The sequence below is a fragment of the Budorcas taxicolor genome, chromosome 11 (genome assembly GCF_023091745.1).
Source record: "Budorcas taxicolor isolate Tak-1 chromosome 11, Takin1.1, whole genome shotgun sequence".
In the NCBI taxonomy this organism is placed as follows: Eukaryota; Metazoa; Chordata; class Mammalia; order Artiodactyla; family Bovidae; genus Budorcas; species Budorcas taxicolor.
In genome coordinates this window covers 85,842,372-85,865,439 of record NC_068920.1, presented here as the reverse complement: position 1 = coordinate 85,865,439, position 23,068 = coordinate 85,842,372, and the positions used below count along the sequence as shown (strand labels likewise).

Below are 23,068 nucleotides of genomic sequence, written 5' to 3'. Positions count from 1 at the left end.
CGGTACATCCAGGGAAGGATGAGAGGCAGCCAGCTTTACAGACTTTTCCCCTCTGGAGCTGACCTTTTGCTATTGTTTTTCTAAAAAGGAAGAAAAGGAAAAACAAGTTTTAAGTTCATCTTAAAATTTCCTTTAGGCATAAGCAGGAACTCTTACAAATAAACTGAGGTTTATTACCGTTTTGTTTAATCTCCTCTATCTGTTCTGATGGACACCCCCTCCCAGCTCTGTATTTGAGCCCATAGTCTGAGAAAACTCTCCTCTGCTCAGCTGAGGAGCCTCTGAGGGTGAGATAGCATGACAGCAGCCTCTCATGGGACTGGAAGCCAGAGGAATCATCATAGGGAAGTATATACTTTTTAACCCAGCTTCTGTCATGTTATGAATCAATAATGTGGTTGTGGTAACCCTAAACCACTTTCTGAAGAAAAAGCAAGCTGTCTCCTCCTGCGTGTGCCCCCCCTTTTTGCCCTCTAACTTGGACCACTACTTAAATATGTTGAATAATTTATAAAGCACAATTTATTTGAAAAGGAACATGTAGTATGGAATGATATACGGAATGTGGCCCTGTAACACATGAAAAGTCCAGACTGGATTTCTGAGAAAACAGTTTGTTCAGTGTATTGGAATTTTTTATGAACTCATTCTTTTTCATAATATAATTTTATCCCTTGAAGGGAGTTCATTTAATTATTTCGGGGTATTTGTTAAAGGGCAGTTTTGCTTGTTTGTTTTAAAACAGTGCCTTTCACACACGCACACACACTTACTTTGTTGTGAATTACAGCATACTGCAGAAGCATGCACAAGGCAGAGATACATTGCTCCATGGTTTTGTGACACCAGCCTCCATATAGCTATAATGGAGATTAAGGAATAAAAAACGTAACTCTCTTCATTCCTTTAAATACTAGCTCTACTAAACCAGCTTTCCTTTTCTACTTAATAATATGATGTTCATAGGTGATCTGTTATAGGAATCTGCCATAATTCAAACTTTAGTTCTCTCCTTTCTGATATATTTTGACTTTCCACTGTGATAGTCTTATGAAATTAGCTCCTAAGCCCTGCAACAAACATTACATGAATGAAACAACTCCCTCACCAGCATATATATTATTATTTTAACATTACTAATAAGAAATATTCTGTTATTTCTAAAGGACAGTTTTTTCTCCTTCTTACAGTTTTATTATATTCAAAACAGTTTCTTTACATATACAAAGAAGAGAATTTATTCTTTGTATATGTAAAGTACTCTTGCCAAAACTTGAGCTGCCTTACATTCATAATTTTGCAATAAAAGTTCTTTGAATCTATTTTTAAAACCCCGACATTTAAAACATGAACATTTATGGGACTTCCTAGTGGTCCACTGGCTGTGACTCCATGCTTCCACTGCAGGGGACCTGGGTTCGATCCCTATTCAGGGAACTAAGATCCCATGTGCTGCATGGCACCACTGGGGGGAGAAAGAAAACAGGAAAACCACCGTGAGTATTTATCCTAAGGTGTTATTTACGTGCTATTTTCTTTACTTATGTCCATTGACATTTCTTTTTCATGCTGTATGGCCTTCCCTCCTCCGTTATTACACACACACACAACATGAATGTATTCTAAATTACTGAAGGGTCGAGCCAGTATAGTAGTATATAGTATAGCAAAACGTCAAACGTTGTTGTGTCCACACAATACCTGAGTTAACGTGTCTGTGGCCATCCTTCCAAATCGCTCTCTCTACATTTGTATCCATGTATTTGTTTGCATATACACCTATTATTATTTTGATTGTTTACTGCTCTACATGTTTTGTGTGCTGTGTTCTGTGGCTTATTTTATTAATATGAAATAAATTCTTAGGAAAAGATAACATGCTTGCTTTTCCTCCCTTTAGTTAACCAGTTTTAAATGCTGGTATCCCTGGAACCTCCTAAGTTGATCATTAAACATGTTTTTAATGAGTTTATGAACTTTTTGGTATATTTGTGTTTCATTTCCTTGCAGTCATTATTCTTTTTGGTGCCCAAATTGTCCCGTCTTTGGCCACTGGGAACCTCTTTACATCAGCTCCCTGTGTCATTTGACATACTGCATTAGTCTTTGTTGTTATATATATATAACAACCTGCATTAGGTTGTTATATTTAGGCCAAACAAGACCATCTCGGCGTATGTGGCGTAATTCCTGTCCAAACCTTATTTTAGAGAGGAATGATATTTAGAGACCATAATCAGGTGATTGACACATGGGAAATGTAGAAATTACCCCATCCTGTCAGTAATACATAAAAACTTGACAACTTTATAATTGAAACTCTGAACCCTAGAAATCTTAGTCTCCTAGTTTAACACTGTAGGAGCCATGTGTGAAGTGCCAGCTCTTGTTACATGCTGGTCAGATGGCCTCACAGTGAAGTCCCACAGCTGTGTTCCTGTAAAATTCACTGACAGTGTCAAAAATTCCTTGGCTTTTATAGTTTAAGAGTTCTCAGATCATTTAGTACATCAGTGCTCTTGTTCTTTAAAGAAGGAACCATGAGTTCCAGGAAAGTGAAGGAATTACTGAGGCAGTGTCCATTCCCTGGTTACAGCCAAGTCTGTGGGCTGATTGATTTTTCGGATAACAAGTATGATTGTTGTTGTTTTGGTTAAAGGAATTTAAAGCCCCCAGGGTATATTATGAAAGGCTTAGCCTTTCTGTGTCTTGGTGAGAGCATGGCTACAGATTTTGGCACCGACCAGTTGGATTGCCTCAAATTTTTGTTCTGTATTCTGTGATCCAGGTAGATTTCCAAGATAGAAAGTGCGTATATCTCAGTTTCATGCTGGATAGTTCTCACCTGTGTTTTGAAATATTTTCTTGTTGTAAGCTGTTAGTCCATTTGAACAGGAGCCTCTCTGTTGTATCCTGTTCTACTGAAGTGAATTATCTTCCCATACTCCTTCCAGTCTGAAAGCATCGTACCTCATCCATCTCTTCACTATCTGAAATAATCATTACTAGCTTAAAAAAAGTGCCTTAGCAGTTCTGTTCCCAATGTGTGGAAGCTTTGCCTGTGTCCTCCACAGTCCATAGTGCCCTTTGGCATGAAACAGAAGTGCTCCATTTTTCCCTTTCTACAGAATTAAAGATTTGGGGGCTTGGTTTTTTGTTTTTATTTAATTAAATAAAGTATATTTGATAACCTTTATGTATATAAAGTTTTATATATTAACATACTTGAAAAATTACTGTTGAATTTTACATTACATGAAAACATTTTAATGAAGGAAAAGCATAATTAGCTTATGAGAATCTTGCTTTGAAAATTGATTGTTAGGCTGATTTTATTATCAAAGTATATATAAAATCACTCTGAACTTTAGGTTAATTTCTACTGTTTGGTTCACCTCTTAGTATATTCTGTATGAAAACTTGGGCTGCCATCTGTGTATGACTCCTAGGAAATTTTCTACTTGTTTTCTTTTTCTTTATTGCACGTTTCTAATGGAGTGTGAATGTGTTTCGTTTTTGTTCTTTGAGTTTTTTTACTTTGAAGAGTCCGTTATCAAAACGCTTACTAGCTTTTCAATTTTAGGGTGGGAGGAAATCTAGGAAAATTTCATGTGTTTTGGTATTTTGATATTTTTGAGAAACAAACATTCTTATGTTTTCTGGAACATTCGTGTCCTGAAACAAACCCTCTTCCTGGAGCTGGCCGTACACCACTGAGATGTTTCTGATTCATATTTTCAAAAGGCTGCTTTTAAAACAATATTCCTTTGTGTGTAACAGGTGTATTGAACTTAGTGCCATAAGTTTTTCATATTTTGCTCTAACTTTTCACAGGCAGAAACTTAAATGACTTGCTCTTTTTTCAAAATTCATAGAATGTTTAAAAATGAAGTTTTGATTCTTAAGTTTTTGCTATTTGTGAAGACCAGGTTATCACAGAGAAGAAACTAGATACTTTGTTATGAAGGAAATCTGCTGGTTTCTTTCCAATAACCTTCCTCTCCCCCTGTAATCTTACTTAAATCTGTTGACATTATGAGAAACATATCACACACTGACATAGAAGTTCTTAAGGTCGACAGAAGAGACAGAATTCTCCCTATCTAAGCAGAAAAATTTGTCGATTTGTCACTTTTGACGAAGATCATACATTCGTACATTTTCAATCATTGTAGCTGTGTACTGGACTGTATATGTGCATCCTGTCATCTTGCCAGAGTCTACTGCTCATAGTTGAGAAGTTTTTAATGAAGTGTGGTTTTTCTTTTCTTATGTTTTAATAGGTAAGGACTTTCTATGGTTTAAACTTCAAAAGGTACAAAAAGGTATACAGAAAGAAGTCTTCTCACTTTTGGTCCACGATTACCCTGGTCCTTTTCCCTGGAGGCAGTGTTTTGGATACTTGCTTTAGCAGCAAATAAAAAGTTTTAGATATTTTCATGGATTCTGTTTAGTATGTTCATTAGTTTCTATTTATTTTTACAGAAGTAAATGATGACTGGCAAAAAGCTGATGCTGTCTGGAATAAAATGCAAGAAGAAAATATTATTCCTCGTGAGAAGACATTAAGGTTATTAGCAGAAATCCTTAGGAACAATAATCAAGAGGTTCCATTTGATGTACCCGAGGTAATTTGTTTTTAACTATAAATATAACAGATTTCTGTTGTCATAAATTTAGGTTATAGATTAACCCAGCTTTACATTGAAAAGGTTGCTGTATTTACCACTTTTTCTTTAACTGAATAATTTTATTTTTAAGTTATGGTATGAGGAAGAAAAGGATTGCCCGACTTCATTACCCTCACCTGTAGAAGTTAATCTTCAGCAAGGGCTATTGAACGCCTGCCACAGGAGGAGAAACAAAGGTAAACGTGTACACTGGGGTCTCCTTTTTGACAACGTGGGATCTGAGCCCAGCAAATTAGTAGTGACTTAGGAAGAGATGGAACTTAAATTGTATATATTCATTATTTTCTTTCATTTAAGTTAACAAAGACATTTTGGTACAATTGGGAAAATTTAAATATCAACTCAGTAGTAGGTAGTTAAGGAATCACTCTCATGTTTATATTAGATAGAATAACAGCTTTATGATTTATAGATGTCCTTGAATTTTGAGATCAGTAATGAAGTATTGAGAAATGAAAAAACTGAAGATTTCTGTAATTCATTTTAAAATACTTAAGCCTTAAGCCATAAAATATTTAAGTCAGGAGCCATGTGTTTAAAGGTTAAACAGATCAGGAAACATGTTGCTTATTAGATGTAGGCAGTGGGTATATGGTGGAGGTCATTATACTATTCCTTATATTTTTCTGTACACTTGAAATTTTTCATAATGAAAACTAAAGTAGATGTCATTTTATCAAAAATTGCAGTTTGAATATAACATGATCATGAATTTTTTGACAAATGTATTTGTTACATGTTTTAATTTTATGTGAAAGCAAAAAACGATTAGGACTTTAAGCTAACATCTCAAGGTTGTAGGCTGGATATGAGACACTTTTCTTGCTCTTCTTCCATTTTTTCAGTGGCAATATTTCCAGGTGTGCCTACCTCTATTAAGACCACTTTAAAATTTCTATGACAGTCTTGAACCCTTTGATACAAGCTTGCCTTTCACATTCTAGATGTTTTCATCTAGACCTCATTGTACTCTTCCCAGATCATACACTGCTTCCGTTTTCTTCACTTAAGTTTTCTCTGTAGAATGCTTCTGTTATCTCTAATTTCTCCAGTTTTTATGTAGATTTCCAAGTATGCTTTATGATAATTTAACCATTATGCAGCAGATTTGTTTTCATTCTAGTATTGATAGTTTTGAGTTCTCTTCCATAGAAAGCCATCAGTTTAGAAATTTATAGAACCTCTTAACTTTTTTTTCCAAGAGGGTATTAAACTTTTTATTGATTACACGTAATAATAGATGATACACAAGCTTCATTCCCATCTATAACTTCATCAGTACCATAATTCAATTTAAATATATTGCATAGGATATGCCAACAATTGTTAATAACCAAAAAAACTCCATGACTTTGCATGGGTGACCCTTTTAACACTGAACTCCAGGTTACAACAAAGTAACTGTCAGTTCAACTACACCAAGGTTCTGAAGACAGTAGCTTTTCCACCAAAGCAGGTTGTAAATAAATTTCAAATGGAACCTGACATCGCCCTGAAGGAACTCTAACTTCACACTGGAGTTAGAAGTAGTTTGGAGTAGTTGGAGTAGTTTACCAATATGGCTTCAGAGTAGACTAACTTTACACAGCACCTTTGAAAAAAAAAAAAGACATTTATTCAGCAGCATGAGCAGACTGTTGCATTTAGCAATCAACAGCATGGGTGCAAAAAAAAATCTACATGAAAAACCCTTTGTTGGAAAAAAACAAAACAAAACCCGTTGTTGGAATGCTTTCCACTTTCCACAGAACAGAAACTAAAATAACCTGTTATATAATTAGTCACAAATATAGTCCTCGAGTTTTTTGCCCATACACATGAGTGTTGTCTAAAACATGTCTTCTTTGTAGCAGCTAGGCCCTGCCACCACTGTGCTTGGCTGAGTTCACAAATCTGTTGTAACCTGTAGCTTCCCTGTCACTTCTCTGGCTCTCCTCTCCTGCTAAGCTTTGTTTCCTGGCAGTAATTAGAACCTTCTGCCACTGCCATGGTTAATTGCTACTGCTAGAACCACCATAGCCACCTCGATTTTATGGTTTGGCAAAGTATTGGCCTCTACCACCATATGGGCCAGAAGTTTTGCCTCCAAAGTTTCCTCCTTTCATGGGTCCAAAATTTTTTTTTTTTTTCCCCATGGGTCCAAAATTTTAAGATTGATTGTTGTAATTGCCAAAATCACTGTAGCTTCTGCCACTTCCAAAATTGCTTCCATCATTACCAAATCCCTTGTAACCATCCCCACTGCCACCATATCCGCTACCACGATTGGCTGCACCAAAGCCACCTTGGCCACTGAAGTTTCCTCCATGACTGCCACCAAAGTTTCCAGAACCACTTTGACCTCTCAGGCTGGATGAAGCACTAGCCATCTCTTGGTTAGAGAGGGCTTTTCTCACTTCACAGTAGTGGCCATTCACAGTGTGGTATTTCTAAATGACCAATCTTAGCTACGGGGTCATGGTCATCAAAGGTTACAAAAGCAAAGCCTCTCTTTTTGCCACTGCTTCGGTCAGTCATGATTTCAGTCATTTCAGTTTTCCCATACCGTTCAAAATAACCCCTCAGGTGATGTTCTTCAGTGTCCTCTTTAATGCCGCCAACAAAAGTCTTTTTCACAGTTTAGTGGGCACCAGGTCTTTGAGAATCTTCTCTTGAGACGGCCCTCTGGTTCCACAGCTCTTCGTCCACCTTGTGTGGCCTTGCACTCAGGGCCACATCCACCTCCTCCACCGTGCTGTATGTGACAAACCGGAGCACTTGGTGTTTGGATCCCTCATTACCACAATCTGTGAGCGTTCCCCATTGCTCAGAATGCCTCAAAGCTCAGTCCTCCGATGAAGAGCTTCCGCAGCTGTTCGGGCTCTTTGGGAGACTCTGACTTAGACATGACGGCAGTGGAGACGGGGAGACTTCAACGATGCTTTCTGGGCGGCGTCCACGGGCAGAAAGGAGTAACCTAACGAACATATCTCCCTCTTGATTTCTTTTCTTTTTTTTTTTTTTTTTAAATATTTGCTTGCAGTTTATTTTGGTTTTTCTAAATAGACATTCACATCTGTAAACACTAGGATTTTGGTTTCAGCCCCAATCCCCAATTCCTTACAAGTTTTTGCTCTCATACATTGGCTAGAACTGCCATTTGTTGTTTAGCCGCTAAGCTGTGTCCAGCCCTGTTGTACTTCATGGACTGTTGCACACTAGACTCCCCATGGGATTTCCCAAGCAAGGATATGGGAGTGGGTTGCCGTTTCCTTCTTGATTTCTTAACTAGAAATTTTGTGACAGATTTTGTGACACAGATATACAGTGCCTGAAGTAGGAATTAAGCTAAACTTTTAAGCTTTCTCAATCCTGCAGAATAACTTTATTCTTTCTGAGTTACTTTCTTTTGCTGCGTATTCAGTCTAATACATCCTTGAGTCTTTCGCCATGTAACTCTTAAACCTAAAGTTCATTATTATCGATCCTGTTTTAAATATTCTAATAAAATTTTGATTTAACTGAAATGAATGTACAGTTAGTGTATACTTCCTATTTTAAGATTCCAAAACTCCATATATTCCCTTTTTTTAGTTGTTGTTTTTATTTAAGTAAAAACATCTAACCAGTTAACTAAATATAATGCATTATAAATATAAAGATATACCCCTGCTGTAGTTTTAATATACCATATGCATTTATCTAGTTGGTTTCATTCTGTTAATTCAAGAGGTTTTAGTTATTTCTGTGTAGAAATGCTTGGCAAAATGTGAGTACTTTGAAAACTGAATTCAAGACTACAATTTTAGAAAACAACTAGTAAGCTTTTCTATATTACGTTGTTGATCTTAAATACTCAGACTGTACTTACTGTAAATATTCACTTAGCAAAGTAGTGACCCTATTGTATATGTTTGTTGGGATGTAGCCAGTAATTACAATACATCATAATTTCTAAGCTTCCTTTAAAGAAAAATATATTCATTATATACTGAATGATAGAGTCTGTCTTTTAGTTAAGATGCAAATATTAGTGTCATATCTTTTTTTCTTGTTTTCTCAGAATTTAACTTGAAAGGTTAAGTTTTTGGTATTGTCTCTTCAGTTTAATTGAAGGGCTAGTTCACGCTCCCATAACTTGTAAACACAGGCATAATTTCTGCTTGGGTTTTCTCTTTTTTCCTGCTTGTTTAGAAACGTCTAGAGTAGCGCAGAATATTCTTCTGAGCTTTAATATCATGTTCATTCCTAGTTATGTGTTCTGTATTTCTTTACATGGAGCTTTATATCCATAAAAGGTCTTGAGTGATAGTTCAGTTATGCCCCACCTTTTCTGTGACTTGTTTATACACAACAGAGTGTGGATTATAGTTTCAGTTGGATGTTTATAGCCAGGCAGTTTTATTTCAGAAAAGTAAATGACTGAAAAGTGTAGTTACTTCTCTTTTGGTAACATCTTTTCATTCACTGACAGTTATTGTGAACGAGTGAAATAAAACTGTTAATCAGTCAAACAAATGTTGCTTAGTTTACTTGTTAGATATCTGTATATTTGAAAATTGTATGTTTTTGTATCAGTCCTGTCGTAGCCAAATAATTTGATCTCCTAATTTTAGAATTATAGGCTATATTCACTTTAATGCTATTGTGTTGAAATGTTAACCATAGTAACCACCCACTTATAGATTAAAGATTGCTTTAAAATGAATCTTTTGCTCCCCTCAATCTAAATTATACCCCTGGTTTATTTGGACTTTAACACACATTTTACAGTTTATTTTGAAACTGGGATCTTTTGACAAATTCAGAAGAGCTGTGTTCTGTTTTTATTGGCATGAAAATAATTTATTGACTTTAGAGAGCTAGTATGAAAAAATCATTGTAAAAGGAAGCCCTTTCTATTACCATCCGCTGGAATTAAGTAGTAGTTTCCAAAACTGTCCCTTACTTTTTTAAACATTAGAACAGTGATACCATCTGCTTACTTGGTCAGTGTGTATCTCTGTAGACTGGTATACTGGGTGAATATTAAAAAGCAGAAATATGAGGGGTTGGGGCTTTGCTTCAGGGCTTTTCCCCCTCCTTTTTGCCATTTCAGAATAATGTCATCTCATTTTTTGTTTTCCTTTATAGATGCATTTAATATTTTCCTGACAGCAAAAAAGCAAAACATTGTGTTTGACAATGAAGCTTATGCCAGGCTTATAAACTTACTTTTGATGAAGGATAACTCTACGCAAGCAATGCAAGTGAAAGATTTGTAAGTATCAGTTCATTTATTAAACTTCACACTCAAAAAAGAAAAACCTATCATTAGGATTTTTCTAATGATGTATTATAATAATGGTTGCCTAATTGTCTTCAACTACCCATAGAAATTATATGAAATGGTTTTCTAATTTTAAGGGGGTTTTTAAACTACAAAAGATAAAACTTTTATTTGTCTTGCACACTGCAGTATGTTTTATTTTACCTTACAGAACCTCACAGCTCATGTATGTTATTCATAGACAGAAAAGTAGTCTGGTTTTTCGGGGGGAGGGTTCTGTTTTGTTTTATAGGTGTCTGTTTTTATTTCTTGTTCAGCAGCTTGATCTGTGTACCTTTTATGGTGGAAACAGCCTAATATCTGAAGGCATCAAGGGTTTTGAACTTAGGCAAGCCTTTGAATCGTACTTGAAAGCCCTTTGGAAAATTTGTTCCTATCTCTGAACCTCAGTTTTTCTTCTCTGTAATGAAATGATAATAAATCTTACATTAATTGTTTCTTCTAGGCATTGAAAGACATAGGGTAAGGTAGGAAAAAATATATGGTACTCAGCACATTTTAAATGCCTTTTCTCTGTCCCTTCTTGTTTTGTAACCTGTTTTGTGGTGTAAGTGGTAATGGTTTTATCTCTCTGACTAGTTCCCTAGAGTACAATACTTATAAAATCAGAACAATAGTAAAGCTTTCTTCCCTGATGTGTTAGTTAACTGACTCAGTTGTCTTATTCCCAAGGAGGTAACTTCAGAAGTTAAGGAAAAGGAGTGGATCAAGGTTACGTGCTCTGGAATGTAGACCTGTCCTGTTAATGAGTCAGTAGCTTTATTTTTCAATGGCAAAAGTCAGTATTTTCCTAGTATATTGTAAGTTTTGAAATGATGTTTCCTGGCTAATTTTTGGCCTTCAAAATTTTTAAGTTGCAGCACTTTTGGAATATCAGAATCCTGAATAGAAGACGGTTCTTTGCCATTCTTGGAGTTTACTGGAAAACCTGATGTTAACATTAGTGTTATGTTAAAGTTATGCACCATAGGGCCATATTTACTGTTCATGTTTTGATACATTTTGAAAAATATGTTGTGTGTGATTGTACTTGTCTGTGGAAATATATCTATATCTCTGTATAGACACACATGCTGTGTATATATATATTCAAAATATGTACATATAAGTGCTACATATATGGATATATCCATATATCATATATATCTATGATCTTGGATCATTTGTATATCTTAAGTCACACTAAGACTTAAGTTTAGATTCTGAATGAATTATGTCTCATTTGTGTGTTTACTCAGTTGCTGTTAATAATTAAATTATCTATCTCAGGAATACTCAGTATATGCTCAATTAGTGACTTGAAAAATTTGACATTGAACAGCATCCTGTCATCTACAACCATTGAAGTCATCTAGGAGGTGCAGATTTTTTTCCTACTTTTCTCAAAAAAGTATTGACTAAACACTATGCTCAATTATCAAAGGTATTTTTGAGGCAACAGGGATTTGGGAGGAAGGGACAGCAGGAAGAAAAGAGGGACATTTTGTGTTGAGAATTGGATATTGAGAATTTTGTGTTGAGATTATCTCAGGAGATGGAAACAAAACTTTTTCAAAAGTCTTTTAATCATGAGGTTGGCCACAAGGACCAGTACTTCCCCAAAGCACAGATTATAATTCTTTCATTTTAATTTGGCTTCTTCTTGAATGGTGAACCTCACATTCTGGTAGCACAGGTTCCTCTCCACCCACCCCAGAAGTTCTGACTCACCTGATCTACGGTAGGGCCCAAGAATCTGCATTTTACTAGATATCCCAGCTGATTCAAGAATCTTGTGTCTTAAACATTTTGATCACATACCATCCTCAGTGAGCTCCACTACTGTATGATATGGAAGTATGTTATAAAACATATTCCAAAATTAGAAATTTTTCAGAGGATAAGATTTAAAAATAGAAGCAAGCATTTTCTTGCCTCACCCTAGAGCATTCTCACAGTGTGCATATCTCTTATTGAAGTCCCCTGGTCTAGAATCATTTTTCAAATGTATTTGTAACCAGTTAGTAAATGATTAATTTTATTCAATGGGGCAGAATCAATATCTTTTTTAATGAATGGAGAAGGCAATGGCAGCCCACTCCAGTAGAAAACATCAAAGCACTCCATGTAGTAAAGATACTTTGTGAACGTTTGCTCTCTGTTATATGTATGTATGTATATTAGTGTGCTGGTTTGTAGTGTTAACACATCATTGTTTACTATGTCTGACGGAGAATCTCCATCAAACAAGTGTGAAAGCTGTTTACCTAGAAGGTGGTTATAAGCACAACCTATCTATTTCCACTTATGTCCACAGCCTGTAAAATATAGGTTTATCTCCCTCTCTCGATCTTCACGAAGCCTTGCTGTACTCCTGAGGTCACTTTCATCTTCGCTGTGTTATCGTTTGGGGAGTGTTTTGTAGATGGCTTCCCCATGTGGTTGTGTGAGCCAAAGAGAATCCTAGGTGCAAAGCTTTCGAATGCCCAGAGGCACTTAATCTAGGAATCTGCGCACATCCTTTTCCTTGAACCAATAAAATGTTGTATCTAACTATGAATAATGGTAAGAATTGTATCTTGGGTTAGACCTGCATTGGGTAATTTTGAAAATACCTCTGGACTGGGAATTCAGAAGTGGAAGTTAGAGTTCCAGTTCTCTGTTACCAAGGGAATGTCCTGTAACTTCCCTCGATTGGTTTCCTGGTTTATTACCAACATTCCACTAGGTCATCCTTTCCACTTCCAGCTCTGCATCAGTGATCAGAATGAAAAATAATTGTTGCCTTTTTTTTTTTTAGAGCCATCATTATTTTAATACGGTATGACCAAATGAGCCACTGTAGCAAGTGGCTGTACCCCTAGGATTTTTCTGGCACTATTACTCTCATTTTACTCCATCAATAGCAGCCTGTTATAGTTACCTACATGATGCCACTTGTTCATTCTTAAGAGCAGTTGTTTCCCCTTTGAACTAATGCAGTCATTGTTTTCGCTATACCTTTGGTGTCTCTAATGTGTTACAGATTCACTTGACTACTTACTAATGAGATTTCTTCAGTTTTGTTAAGAAGGTTATTTAACCTTCCCAACAAGTAATGAAAGCTCAAAAGTAACAAATGCCTTTAAAATTTTTGAAAGAATGATGTTCTTTCATTTTTAGTTAGAAATACATTTCTTCATCTTTCAAAAAAAAAATTTAGGTATTGTGAATTTTTTCAGGGGAAGAGAGCTAGTTATTCATAAAACAGTAAGGGTTATATAAATTGTTACTTTAAATCTTTGTTAACACTGAACTGTATAGTTATGAAATTTGAGAATCATGTGGTGATAACTCTGCTTTATCTTTGGAGACTAGCACTTTATTTTCTTTTGTTCCTACTAGCTTATTTATTCTGTCTAAAAATAATGTTAAATCAATCACGGATGCTTTTTACTGGATTGGCCAGTTTTTGTTATCCGAAGTAAGATAAATTCTGATCACTGCCTAATGCCCCATGTGCATGTTATGTAAGTACAATCCATAGACCAGTCATTGCTTTGAAATCTCTAAGATGAAACTTTCCCTGTCATATTATCTTCTTTGGTTAAGACAGATTAACTTTTGCAGTTGATTGTGAGTTAAAAGATTGATAACCCTTTCTCTCTGTGATTTTTTTTCCTTTATTTTGGCAGCTCCAAAAATGAAAATACCTAGAATTCTGTGCTGTCCAATCCAGTAGCCAGTAGCTATAACTGCCCACTTAAATTTAAATTACTAAAATTAAATATAATTAAAGTTTCCATTTCTCCACCACAGTAGCCAGGTATCCACCATGTAGCTTGTGGCTACCCTATTGGGCGACATGAATAAAAAATATTCTCATCATCACAGTAAGTTTGATCTGACATCTCTGTACTAGATTTTTTTTCCAAAAGGAAAGATCAAAATTAAGAATCAGAAATAAGCTTCCCCTATTTTATTGTATTAGTGAATCCATTGCAAAGTTACCAGTATCCTTTGTAGCTTTTCTCCCTTTGTCAGTTTGAAACATTTTGGTTGTGATTGGTCAGTTTCTATATGTAAAACGTGTGTGTATTCAGCATATAATAGACCTGGGGAGAGTTTTCTTCCTGTTTATCCTCAATTTCAAATTTGTATTGAATACATACCTTCTTGAGATAGGAAGAAATTGTTAAAAGAAAAATATTCTGTGTTTTGAAATTTTCAAAAGGTTTGACATCAAGTGTGGTGTCAGAAGTTTTGTTACCTTGTGGTTTTAATGAATTTTAGTTAATATTTTCAAGTAAGTATCATATAATACATTTAATAATGTTGGCATAAGAAGTGAGGTTAATTTTAATAGTGTCTCCTTGTTTATTTAATCATGCTAGAGATTGAGAACATAAATCCTTTATTTTCTGCAGTTTATAGTCTCATGCACGAGTTGTTGACTTAAGAGCTTTGACAGATGGGACAAAGGAAACAAGCAAACTGAGCAGTGGGTGCTTTGGTGGGATTAAGAGGATCGTCGGGGGAATAAGAAAATCCTGCACCCGGGAACTGCAGGGGGGATCCCCAGAGGCTGGAAGTGACTGAGAGGATGGGCACATCACGATGTTTGGGAGGATTTTCTTGGGATTGATGAGAATAATTTAGCAGTGACCCTGCTTTTCTCGCAATCTGCTCAGCTTAGATGGTCATGTTGGCAGGCCAAGGTTGTTAGCAGCCAGACCATCACTGAGCTTGAGAAGGCGAATGGCAGCAATTGCTTTTGCTCCTTCTGACCTTTGGAGATTTCCTAATCAGGAGATGAACCCCAGGGGCATTAAGGATGCTGAAATTTCAATACAGGTGATACACAGTGTAGCAAACGGATCATCTCTGGCTAGGGTTTTTTTCCTTCTTTTTAATAAATCATGTAGGTTTTAGTCATAAGCAAGTGTTTGCTGTTGAGTTTTTAAAAGTTGGGGGATTACCAATTTAAGGCTGGGACAAGATTGTGTGAAACTGTACATTTTACTGTAACCGTGGGTTTAGTTCTGCAGTAGGTTCACCTTTAAAAACTATGTGTGTAGATGACAGAAATTTGAAAATTAATCAACTGAATGAGATGGTGTTAGTAGTATGCTTTAGTTTATATTTAAAATATAAAGTGCTGAAAATAAATGCTCATTTTTGTTGCTGAAAGACTAGTTTTACATTTTATAAATTACGGTGAGTGTAGGAAAAAAAGGAAAAAGTATCCTGCTTAGGCTACAGCAGAACAATGCAGGGCATGCAGTTATTTTAGTCATCTAATATGTCAGCATTCAAGAATCTGAACCGATTGTTTAAAAAAAATCTTGTACTTTGTTTCTTTTGTTGCTCATTTCCAACTTTGTCATCTGTCAGAATGCAAAAAAAAATTATCCTTCTATAACCATTGACAGGATAACACAAAAGCTGTCTCCAGGTCGATATTTTGCAGCAATATTTTTAACATACGAACAGTAGTTTTTATAATTTCACCTTGGTGCTCAACCATTTATTATCGTATCAGAAGCATGTCAGTAATTCCTTTCTAAATGTCTGCTTCTTTTAGCGCTGAGACCCACATCAAGGGCTTCACACTGAACGATGCTGCCAACAGCCTCCTCATCATAACGCAAGTTAGGCGGGATTATTTGAAAGGTATGTCACAATGCTTGACCTTTACGTCACATTAATGCCTCTGCAGATTTTTCTTGTAACGCCCTTCGAATACTTGGATAAAGGAGTCCATTTAGCAAATTACCTGCTTATCAAGAGCCTTTTGTGGTAGCTGAGAGACGTAAATTACTGTACATGCATTTATAATACAGCTTGAATATGAATGTACTTGTCATTTGACCACTTAGTCCAGTTTCCATTCCATTTAACACAAGATGGGTTTTCTTAAGATGAATCACAGCTCTTCAGACATGCAAAATTTGTGTTCCAGAACGAGAGAAAGTACAGGCTTTCAAGTGCGTTAAAATTCACAGCACAAGTCATTTTTTGCTTTGGAAATTAACATACTTTAGAGCATCTGAAACAATTCCCAGCAGTTGTTTCTTGCATATTGTGTTGGTTGTGTGTGAGATAGCAAATGAGTTAAATTGAGTGTTAAATGTGTGGGATTGTGCACCAAATGATTATAATATTGATTTTTAAAACTTAATCTAATACTTTTTTAATAGTTCATAATACCAACAGCAGTAAGATACCATGTTTATTTGGAGTTTGGAGTTTTTAAATGAATATTAAGAGGATAACACCAGAGAAATTGGAGATGACTTTGGGGAGGATTGGGACATGGGGCCGTTTGCTTGGCAGAGGCTGTTTATGGCTTTGCAGAGGGATGGATGTGGATGGGATGGGCTTATGAATGAGCTCCCAAGGGGGGGAAGAATGATGATTCTCTTAAATTTAGATAAGCATCTGTTCACATTTAATTTTACATTTGAATTTTAGTCAATACAGTAACACCACAGTTTCTGCCGATGTAACAAAACCTACTTAGGAACTCTTTAAGGAAGGTTGAAACAGCTTTTTAACTGTTGAGTATGTATATTACCTAGTTGTTTCTTCAGTCTGTGAGAATGGTGTTATTCCTCACTTGCGTGCTTATAATAGAATTTCACGTCTCTGAAAGTTGCTAATTGTGCAGCTTTAATGTTACCTGTAATGCCTAGAGATATTAGACGATGGATGTCTTCCTAATTAGTGAGGACTGAGTATGTAAGTGATGATTTCTGCCTTCGCAGAATTGCTGCTTCAGTATTCTATAGGCAGGACCAGCACATTAAACAGCCCAGCCTTTAGTCATAACGGAGTGTTGTAAGGTTTGCTATTAAAACTTTAAAAGCTTTCATTTTCAGTAGCAAAGGCTTTTGGGCAAGTTGCTTTTTAAATGCAGAAATGATAAACACATTTTTTCTACTTCTTGTATTTTTATTTTATTTTTTTGGCCATTACACCCAGCATGTGGACTCTTAAGTTCCCAACCAGGGATCGAACCCCATGCCTGCTGCAGTGGGAGTGTGGAGTCTTTACCACTGGACCACCAGGAAAGTCCCTGATAAACAGTTTTAAAGCATCAAAAAATTAAATTTGCTTCTCATATCAATAAGCTCATTTTTGTGAAATGCTTATATTTCTGTAGACATGGAGATCATGTCTACATGATTTTTTAATTTCAAGAGGTTGCTTTTTGAGCTGAATCTGATCATTGTTTAATTGACTGCTACCCTACTTGTATGTTAGGTTATCCTGTGAAAACAACAAGAAACTGATCTAATTTCACATCTGTTTTCATCTGTTCATTGGAGACTGATTGAGAGCAGAAGTCATGAGCCCACTTTCCATGCCTCCCACCGACTAGTAACCTCCGGTGGTCATTGTCGAGGGCAAGATGGTGTTGGCACTATCCATATTACCCTGTTTGTGCCCCATGGCTGACTAGAGCTCCCAATTAAAAAAAAAAAATTCAGGTTTCTTCTCAGTTCCATCTAAAGCAGGAAGAAAAATAAAGCCAATTCAGTTCTTAATCTAATTTAACTAGCTTATGCTGTTGTGGAATATTAATAGCTGATACATCACAACTTGGCCATATAATGAGTATTACTCGGGGCGGACGGTGTGGGTGGGAACCACTTTTGATGTCTCATAAGTCATGAATTGTACAGAAGGCAAATTCTGTATGGGAATATGATTTCAGTTCCAGGGTCCCCTGCTTCTTTTGGGTAGACATAGGTGATCCTTCACTCTGACACACACATGCGCCTGTAGATGCAAGCTCCAGTGTGGTTAAGTTCTTGGGTTGGTGTCTAACAGTATGACCTTAAAAAAATGAAGGAAATTATTTAAATTATCTGTACCTTAGTTTCCCTCATATAAATTTGGTACCTCAGAAGGTTAGTTGTGTGACTGCTTAACCTGTGTCTGGAGTGTAGAAAGTGCTCAACACACGTAGTAAAAGCTTGATAAATGCTAGTTACTATCTTCAACATGATTATCGTAATTGTTATTTGATCTGCTTGTAGGAAGATCCTCCTTAGCTGGCTAATATGAATATTCCAAAGTTGATTATCTGTGTATGACCAGCAGTTAAGAAGATTTTATCAAGCCTATTTTCTATAGATAAAATTTTTTATTTCCTGTATGTTCATATGTAAAATTTTACTGAATATACCTTTTAACCTTTTTTTCCCTTTTCCCCATTTAAGAATCACTCAATTGAAGTATAGATTTGGAGTAATAATAAATTTTTTATTCAGTAATAAATACTAAATTCGCGATGTCTTTTTTGTATCACTTTTAATAGCGTGTTTAATGATTACCCTTTCCCTGTTCTTCTGTTAATGATGGACTGTTCTTATTTGGAAAGCTGCTTTGAGAGTCTTAGTTTTGTGTAGGTTGCATTGCCTTAGTTGCTAGAGAGCCATGAAGTTTTCTTTGGTAGCAGTGATTGTTAAGTGTTACATGTTCCCTCCAGTCCACCACTGTATTTAGTTTAATGATTTTGCTATTCTGGCACTTAAGTCAGTAACTCAGAAGGATATTCCATATTTATCCATAATCAAATACTTGTAAGTTTGATATTAAAAAAACTCCCGTGGAGAGTCTCTCTGGGAACCTGATGAGCTTTCTTTTCTCTGAAAAATCAGTGCAAGAAAATATCTGCATGGTATTTAATCATGTAAAATAAATTTGTCTCTGTGTGAGCTGAATGTTCCAGGTAGGCTGTTCATCTTGGATGATCAAACCTTTTTGGATTAGAAAGAGATACTGTTTTCAAGAAAGAATCTTTGGGATATTAGAAGATTTTGATAATCATGAATCTTTTGAGTGTAATAAAATCTGGGGAAGTATGAATGCGGGTAAAAGTTACATAGTTTTGGAAAGTCTTTAATTTTTTAAATTCTTCCTTATTTATATTTCTCTAAACTTGTCAACTTCCTTGAAATTAGTCACTAAATGTTGTCCTTGAATGGAACCTGCTTTCTATCAGTAACATTTGCATTTCTGTGTGACTTAAAGAAGACATTTTTCTGGTCTCTGATATAGTCAAATAAATATTTTTTTTTCAGGCTTCACATAAATATTAATATTTTCTATAATATAGAATAAAAGTATTCATAGCTTTTTGTGTATAGTCATTTGGTGCTCATATTTAAAAGCTAGTTCTCAAAATGCATTGTCAGTACATTTCATATAAGAAAAACTGTCGCCTGCTTTTCTGTTATAGATGCTCTGACAACACTGAAAACAGCCTTAGATCTGGACCAGATACCTTCTCAATTAGCAGTGACCCGCCTTATTCAGGCCTGTGCTTTGAAGGGTGATACAGAAAGCATACATGACATTCAGAAGTTGGTAAATGGACTCAAGGACTCAATTGGACTTTCCCGTATGGTTTTCATCAATAACATTGCTTTAGCACAAATAAAGAAGTGAGTATCTTCACACTTGCTTTCCTTTCACTGTACACACTGGAAGGAACGTTATCTCAAATACCACCTTTTAAAAACTAGGCAGGCTATTAGAAACCGTATCAACTGTAGAGAAAATAGTGATGCCAGTTGCTGCCTATTTTATAATTGTCAGGGAATAATTTTGTGTTGCAAAATATGTTTTAGCTGTAAATTAAATCGTAAACAACTGATCAAAGTTTTCAAATTCATAAAATTTGCCCCACAGTTGATAACTTTTCTCATTCATACATGCCAGGCCCTTGTTGAAACACTTCTTTACGAAACTGAAAAGTAAGTTCATTTGAATGTCAGCAACACTTGGAGGTGACACTCTGCCAGAACACCATGAAATGGGGGGCCCAACAAGCTTGTGAAAAACACGCCTTTCTATTTTGTCCACTCTCCTGTTCATCCACCTGTGTCAACACACACCCACACAAAGGGAGGTATTTACAGGTGATTCTCTTACCCCCATTTCTAGATTCCTTATTGAGAATCACTATTCTAGAAATAAATAAGAACTTGGTTTTTATTAGCCTCACTGGTGAAGTTAAAGATTCATGTTGGTAATTATGAAATTGACATTCTTCATGCTTTTAGGGAAAAAAATGTTCGTTAGCAATTAACTCTTACATACATGTAATGGGTTGTGATACTAAAATGTCTTATTGGCTTTTACGGGGTTTTTGTTTTTTCCTCTTTCTTTGGACAGAAGTTGTTTGGTTTTTCCCCCTTTTAAAACTGTTTCCCCATATAGAACTTCTAACTTTCCTTTTAGTAAGAAAATGTGATTATTATTTTAAGTTAGGAGATTCCAGAAAATTATTCAAGAAAGATCCAGATGAATTTTAAATGTTACCATATAATCAGAGTTTTATATGATATGGAGATGTTTTTATTAACTATCAAATATAATTGACTATTAAATAATTCTCTAATTAAAACCCTTTAGAAAAATTGATTGTAATGGGGTTCATTTTTAGAGAATTCTTGTTTCAGGTGATAATTCCAACATAAAATTGATTATTTGGATTTGGAGTACCATACCATAACTGTAAAGTATCAGTTAAAAAGCACCTTAGCCAAAAAGTTAGTCAGAAAGATAATTTTCATCATAAGTTGTTTAATAAGGCCATGTAATTAATTTTTTAAGAATGAAGTATGAAGATACTTTGTTCAGAGAACTTTGATATACATTGAATATTTTTCGAATGTTGTATATCACCTGACAAGAACAAATTGTTGTGACTGTGGGTTGAGAGACGTGAAAATGTACCTTTTGCAGACATTATCAGCATTTTTAAGAATCCTGAGATTAACATTATCTTTATTACTACCTGCAGTAGTGACCAGTTGTAGATTATAATGCCAAAGTTATAAAAGATTTCGTTTTATATCCAAACAGCTGCAAAAACAAAACTTTGAAATACAATAATTTTTTAAGTTACCGTCTTTAATTCTTCTCTATATAGTTGTTTGTTCTTTTCTCTAGACCAGTGTTTTAAAATAAGCAGCTACTTCAGTTGTTTGTTGCACCATAAAGCACCCAGTGATTGCCTTTGCCACGTAAATGTAATTTGGTTCAACTTGTATCATGTTTTTTATCTGGTTAATTATAAATATATTGTCTTTTTTCCCCCTAAAGTGCTTGCATGTGTAAATACTAAATTACCTGTACTGAAACTGCCTGCAATGTTAATATAAAAGCAAATATTTCTTTACAATTTATTTTACTTTCTTTTATAGTAATAACATAGATGTTGCAATAGAAAGCATTGAAAATATGCTTACTTCAGAGAACCAAACTGTGGACCCTCAGTACTTTGGCTTGGCATACTTATTCCGAAAAGTCATAGAGGGACAGTTGGAACCAGCACTTGAAAAGAGTAAGTTAGCTCTTCTGGTCGAAGAGCAAAGAAGCACTTTCTCTAGCCTGTGTGGACTGACTGTCTTTGGTGAGTTAGTTATACCGTTGTTTAAATGAAAGATTTTTCTTACTTGTCTTTTTTTTTTTTTTTTCAGTAAGCATCATGGTGGAGAGATTGGCCAATCAGTTTGCAGTTTACAAACCTGTAACTGATCTTTTCCTTCAGCTTGTGGATTCAGGCAAGGTGGATGCTGCCAGAGCTCTCCTACAGGTAATGACCCACCACATGTGGAGCAGTGAGGCTTTGTGACTTGTGTGAAGTCAGCTGAGAAATTACTAGGGTTAGGTATGTGGTGGAAGACCAGAAGTGAAGGGCAGCACTGCTAGCACATTTAAATTCAGTGTAAATCAAGGTTACATGACAAGGACTGGATTGTATGTTACAGGTTGCTGGTTTTAAAGATGCCAAATTGGACTAGAAATGTCTTTAGAGTTAAATGGGGGTGGAAAGAGACATGTTTTGCCAAAATGATTTAAAGACCAATGTTTCCGTGCAGATAGGTATTGCAAAACAATTCCTTTGATTTCCTAGTTTAATTTCTCTAGCGCTCTAAATACCACGCATCACCATGGCAACACAGTTTGCAAACAAAAAGTAGGAAATGTTTGCTTTTCAAGTACTGCTTCTCTTGAATACTCAAACACTCTTGGTGCCTTATTCAAGATTTATTAAGAGTCAGATTTGCTTTCTATTCACCTGTGTGTCACAGACACATTAAATGACAAATGCAGGTCTCTGTGGCCCGCACTCTCAGTTAAATTAGCAATCTTCAGGGAAGGAGACAACTGCATTCATGCCATTTTAACAGCACTAAATATAAAGCCGCGCCGAGTGCCGACAGAACGGTGGGTGATCGGAGCTGCCACTGGTAATGTACACAAACAGGCACCGCCAGGGAGCCCCTTCCCAGCAGGTGGCAGTCAAACAGTCACCGTGATCCCGCCAACGGCTGTGTTTGTGTAGACTCCCTGTGTCAAATTGAGGCCTGGGACCAGTTTCTGATAGTAAATAGTATTACATTCACTTACGTTTTTGCTAGCTGTGACACATCTTAGGTAGCAGATAGAGAGGGGAAAGTGAACTCACCTGCTTGTGATCCTGAAAGGCCATCCAGTTCGAGAGTGGAATCCAAGCCATTTGTAAAAGGAGTTCCTGAGAAATTTCTCTGTGTTAACAGTTTTGTGAAAAGTGTAAGTTGGCACTGCCTCTAAAGCTCTTTTTACTTTTGTTCCTGGAGAGAGAGAAATGCCAATTATTTGAGAATTTTCTTGTTTAGCTTTTTTTTCCCCTTTAAAAATGTGTTTTTGAAACAGAAATGGCAATTTATAATGGGGATTCAGGAATCTTTTCATTGTTCTATCTTCTTGCCTTCTGTGTTAAAAGCTTTATCTTGAAAAGAATAAATTCTCATGTTTTATCTTTGTATGGTACATACCTAAGTGTACCTACTCAGGTATATGCATGTCTAGCTGAGTATTCATTCAACTGTGACACATTACTACAATAGCTCTTTAGAAAGATGCACTTGGTATTTCATTTACAAGCTTTTTCCGAGCCATGGTCATCCAGGCTCTTCTTAGTGGCCCAGGGTGGGAGGCACTGGGGATGTGATGGCTGCCCTCAGAGCTGCCTGTGCCCGCAGCAGCCTGTCCACAGCGCTTTATGGCAGCCAAGTGCTGCTGCAGCAGCATCGTCTTTGCATGTTTA

At 36.0% G+C, this 23,068-nt stretch overlaps 1 protein-coding gene and 1 pseudogene across 1 annotated transcript in view; one reads left to right on the top strand and one right to left on the bottom strand.

Annotated features, from left to right (window-relative positions):
* LRPPRC (leucine rich pentatricopeptide repeat containing) overlaps window positions 1–23,068 on the top strand; it is a 99,032-nt gene that overhangs the window by 69,070 nt on the left and 6,894 nt on the right. The window contains exons 28-34 of the mRNA XM_052647793.1: window positions 4,486–4,628; window positions 4,762–4,867; window positions 9,804–9,930; window positions 15,542–15,630; window positions 19,208–19,412; window positions 21,180–21,319; window positions 21,456–21,571. Of these exons, the coding sequence (XP_052503753.1) occupies window positions 4,486–4,628; window positions 4,762–4,867; window positions 9,804–9,930; window positions 15,542–15,630; window positions 19,208–19,412; window positions 21,180–21,319; window positions 21,456–21,571 (926 nt within the window). The remainder of the gene's footprint in view (window positions 1–4,485; window positions 4,629–4,761; window positions 4,868–9,803; window positions 9,931–15,541; window positions 15,631–19,207; window positions 19,413–21,179; window positions 21,320–21,455; window positions 21,572–23,068) is intronic.
* LOC128055299 (heterogeneous nuclear ribonucleoprotein A1-like) lies at window positions 6,658–7,578 on the bottom strand (annotated as a pseudogene).